General features: G+C 31.9%; 1 protein-coding gene across 1 annotated transcript; it reads right to left on the bottom strand.

The window, feature by feature from the left end:
* Positions 1 to 285: 285 nt before the first annotated feature.
* On the bottom strand, positions 286 to 1811 carry LOC129874969 (uncharacterized). Its single transcript, XM_055950376.1, has one exon. It carries the CDS (start codon positions 1753 to 1755, stop codon positions 415 to 417), a length of 1341 nt encoding a protein of 446 aa, XP_055806351.1. The 5' UTR covers positions 1756 to 1811; the 3' UTR covers positions 286 to 414.
* Between the last annotated feature and the right edge of the window lie 764 nt (positions 1812 to 2575).

The following is a 2575-nucleotide window of genomic DNA, read 5'->3' on the forward strand; positions in this document are numbered from 1 at the left end:
TTTTTTGCAAAATTTAATATGATGGATCTTATTTGCAAATAATTAACTTATGAATAAAATTTTACGGTTTAACAAAATTGAAATCATAACTTGAAATTTGAAATCCTACTTTTTTTTTGGTGAATTTAAGATTTCAAATGAAGATTTGAAATTGAAGTTGAAATCTTATTTTGCCTACTAAGTGGTTTCTTTCTATTTGTTTAATTTTTGATAAATAAAATTATTCGATATATGCATTAGAAGAATGTAACATATATCCATTAAATTAGTCGAGACATACGTAAGTTAAATTGAACACCACCACACCATTCTTTCAAAAGAATCAAGGTGGTTCTTTTAAAAGAAACAGGGAAACTACAAACAAGGCAAAAAAAAAAAAATTGACTCAAATTGTAATGCTACTTACTACATGCCTCATAAATGAAACCCATTCCACCTTTGAAAACTCTTGAATTCATTTCCTTGAGACATTGCCATACCAATCCCACTTCTACCATTTTTCCCAATTCCTCTATAATACAATCTCCATTCATGATCTTGATGATCTCCATCCATTTCAACAAGATATGGTGATCCCACCCCTTCACTATCCCATCCCCCTTCTTCACATTTCATCAACACTGGATGATTTTCTTGAATTCTTCTCCATCCCTTTAATCCATCAGAAGATATTGCCATCCCAATACTTCTCCTCCCATTTCCATCCACACCTTCATAAACCATCAAATATTTCCCATCTTTTCGATTTCGAACAACATGTGGATTCAACACCCCTAGTTCATCAAAGCCACCAATACCTCCTCCTCCTCCTATGATCTTCCCTAACTTTAACCATTTCATTCCATCTCTTGACCTTGCTATCCCAATTGCAAAGTTCCCTTTTTCGACGTCGTATGAATGGTAATACATTCTTAAATCACCATTACTATGGTAAACTACTTTTGGTGAAGCTATAAACAAAGAATCCCATTCACCATCTAAACCAACATCAAATAAAGCACCAGAATGATGCTCCCCTTCAATTCTTGCCCAATGCTTACCATCTTGGCTCATTGCTAATCCAGGCAACGACTTATAAATTTTGCCATTTCCATTCTCAAATCTCAATCTATTTAAATCTTCTAAAGATTCAATCTTGTCAGAACAAAAACCAGTATAGTAAAGCCAATAAACAGAACTATTAGCTCTTACTTTAGCACTTGACATAATCACAACCTCACATGGCCTAATACTTTGTGTATCAAAACCCCACCAATTATCACCACAATTCATCACAATTTCACCTCTTTCCCAATGAACCCCATTGCTAGAAACAGCTAAACCAATTGACTCTTTACCATTATTACTAGACCTCCCATGGTACCACATGTACCATCTCTCTTCATCATCACTAAGGTACCTTTTCACTAAAGGTGAACCAATTTCAGAGCTGTCCCAAGAATCTTTTTTCCCTAAATCATAAACTAAACCCCGCGAAAACGATGAAATTGAAGAAGATAGAGGTTGATTTGAAGTGGGTTGTGGTTGGATTCTTGAAATTGGGTCATTTAACAAGGATTCATCCGCTGCATTTTCTTGATTTGCGTTTGGTTTTGCACTAGATTGAGCTGGAAATAGTCTAATAGTTTTGGTTTTGAGTTGTTGGAATTTGGGTTTTGGTTGAAACCAAGTTGGGGTTGTTAAAAATGTTAGCTTGGTGATTCTTGGTGAGTGAATGGGAGATGTAATGGAGTTTATGCCTTTGACGCCAGCCATTGCTGATTGTAGAGAGAGAGCAGAAACGAATGGCCAGGAAGAAACTGAAATACTATTCAATATTTAACACGTCTACAATTTGGAACATAACTAACTTTTTCCTTTTCAAGAAAAATAGCTTAACTTATGTTCCGTGAAAATCTCATACCCTACATTTATTTTAAATAACTTATAAATTAAAAAATATTTATAAATTAAAAAAAAAATAGACATAGTTTAATTTATTTTTTTGAATTATAAGTTTTTTTTCAATTTATAGTTCATTTGGATTGACTTATAAGTTTTTTTCAATTTTTTTAGTATTTGGCTGACCAATTTAAAATTATTTTGTCTTTAAAATAAGCCTCAATAAATAATTATATTTGTTTGGATGGACTTATTTTTGAAAATAGCTTATAAGACAAAAAAAATAAGTTGAGTTGCACCTACTTTTTTTAACGTATAAACAGTTTGCAACTTATATAAGTTACTTAAAATAAGTCCATTCAAATAAGTTATTATAAGTTGCTTAAAATAAGTCCATCTAAACAAACTCAATTATTTATTGAAGTTTATTTTAAGTACAAAATGACTTTAAGTTGGCCAGCCAAACACTCAAAAAATTGAAAACATGTTATAACTAATTTATAAGTCAATCCAAACGGGCTCTTAGTAACTTACTTGGTTGGTTATCTGAACTTTTATTTTATCAGTGAAGGTTCGATTTCCACTTTGTAATCACTTCCCTATTTAAAGTGGGCTGTGGTTCGATTCCTAATCAAGTGAAAATCATCTCTTATGCTCACTCAAGAATTAAAAAAATAATATTTTTGAATATCTT

Source organism: Solanum dulcamara, chromosome 2 (assembly GCF_947179165.1).
Source record: "Solanum dulcamara chromosome 2, daSolDulc1.2, whole genome shotgun sequence".
Classification (NCBI taxonomy): domain Eukaryota; kingdom Viridiplantae; phylum Streptophyta; class Magnoliopsida; order Solanales; family Solanaceae; genus Solanum; species Solanum dulcamara.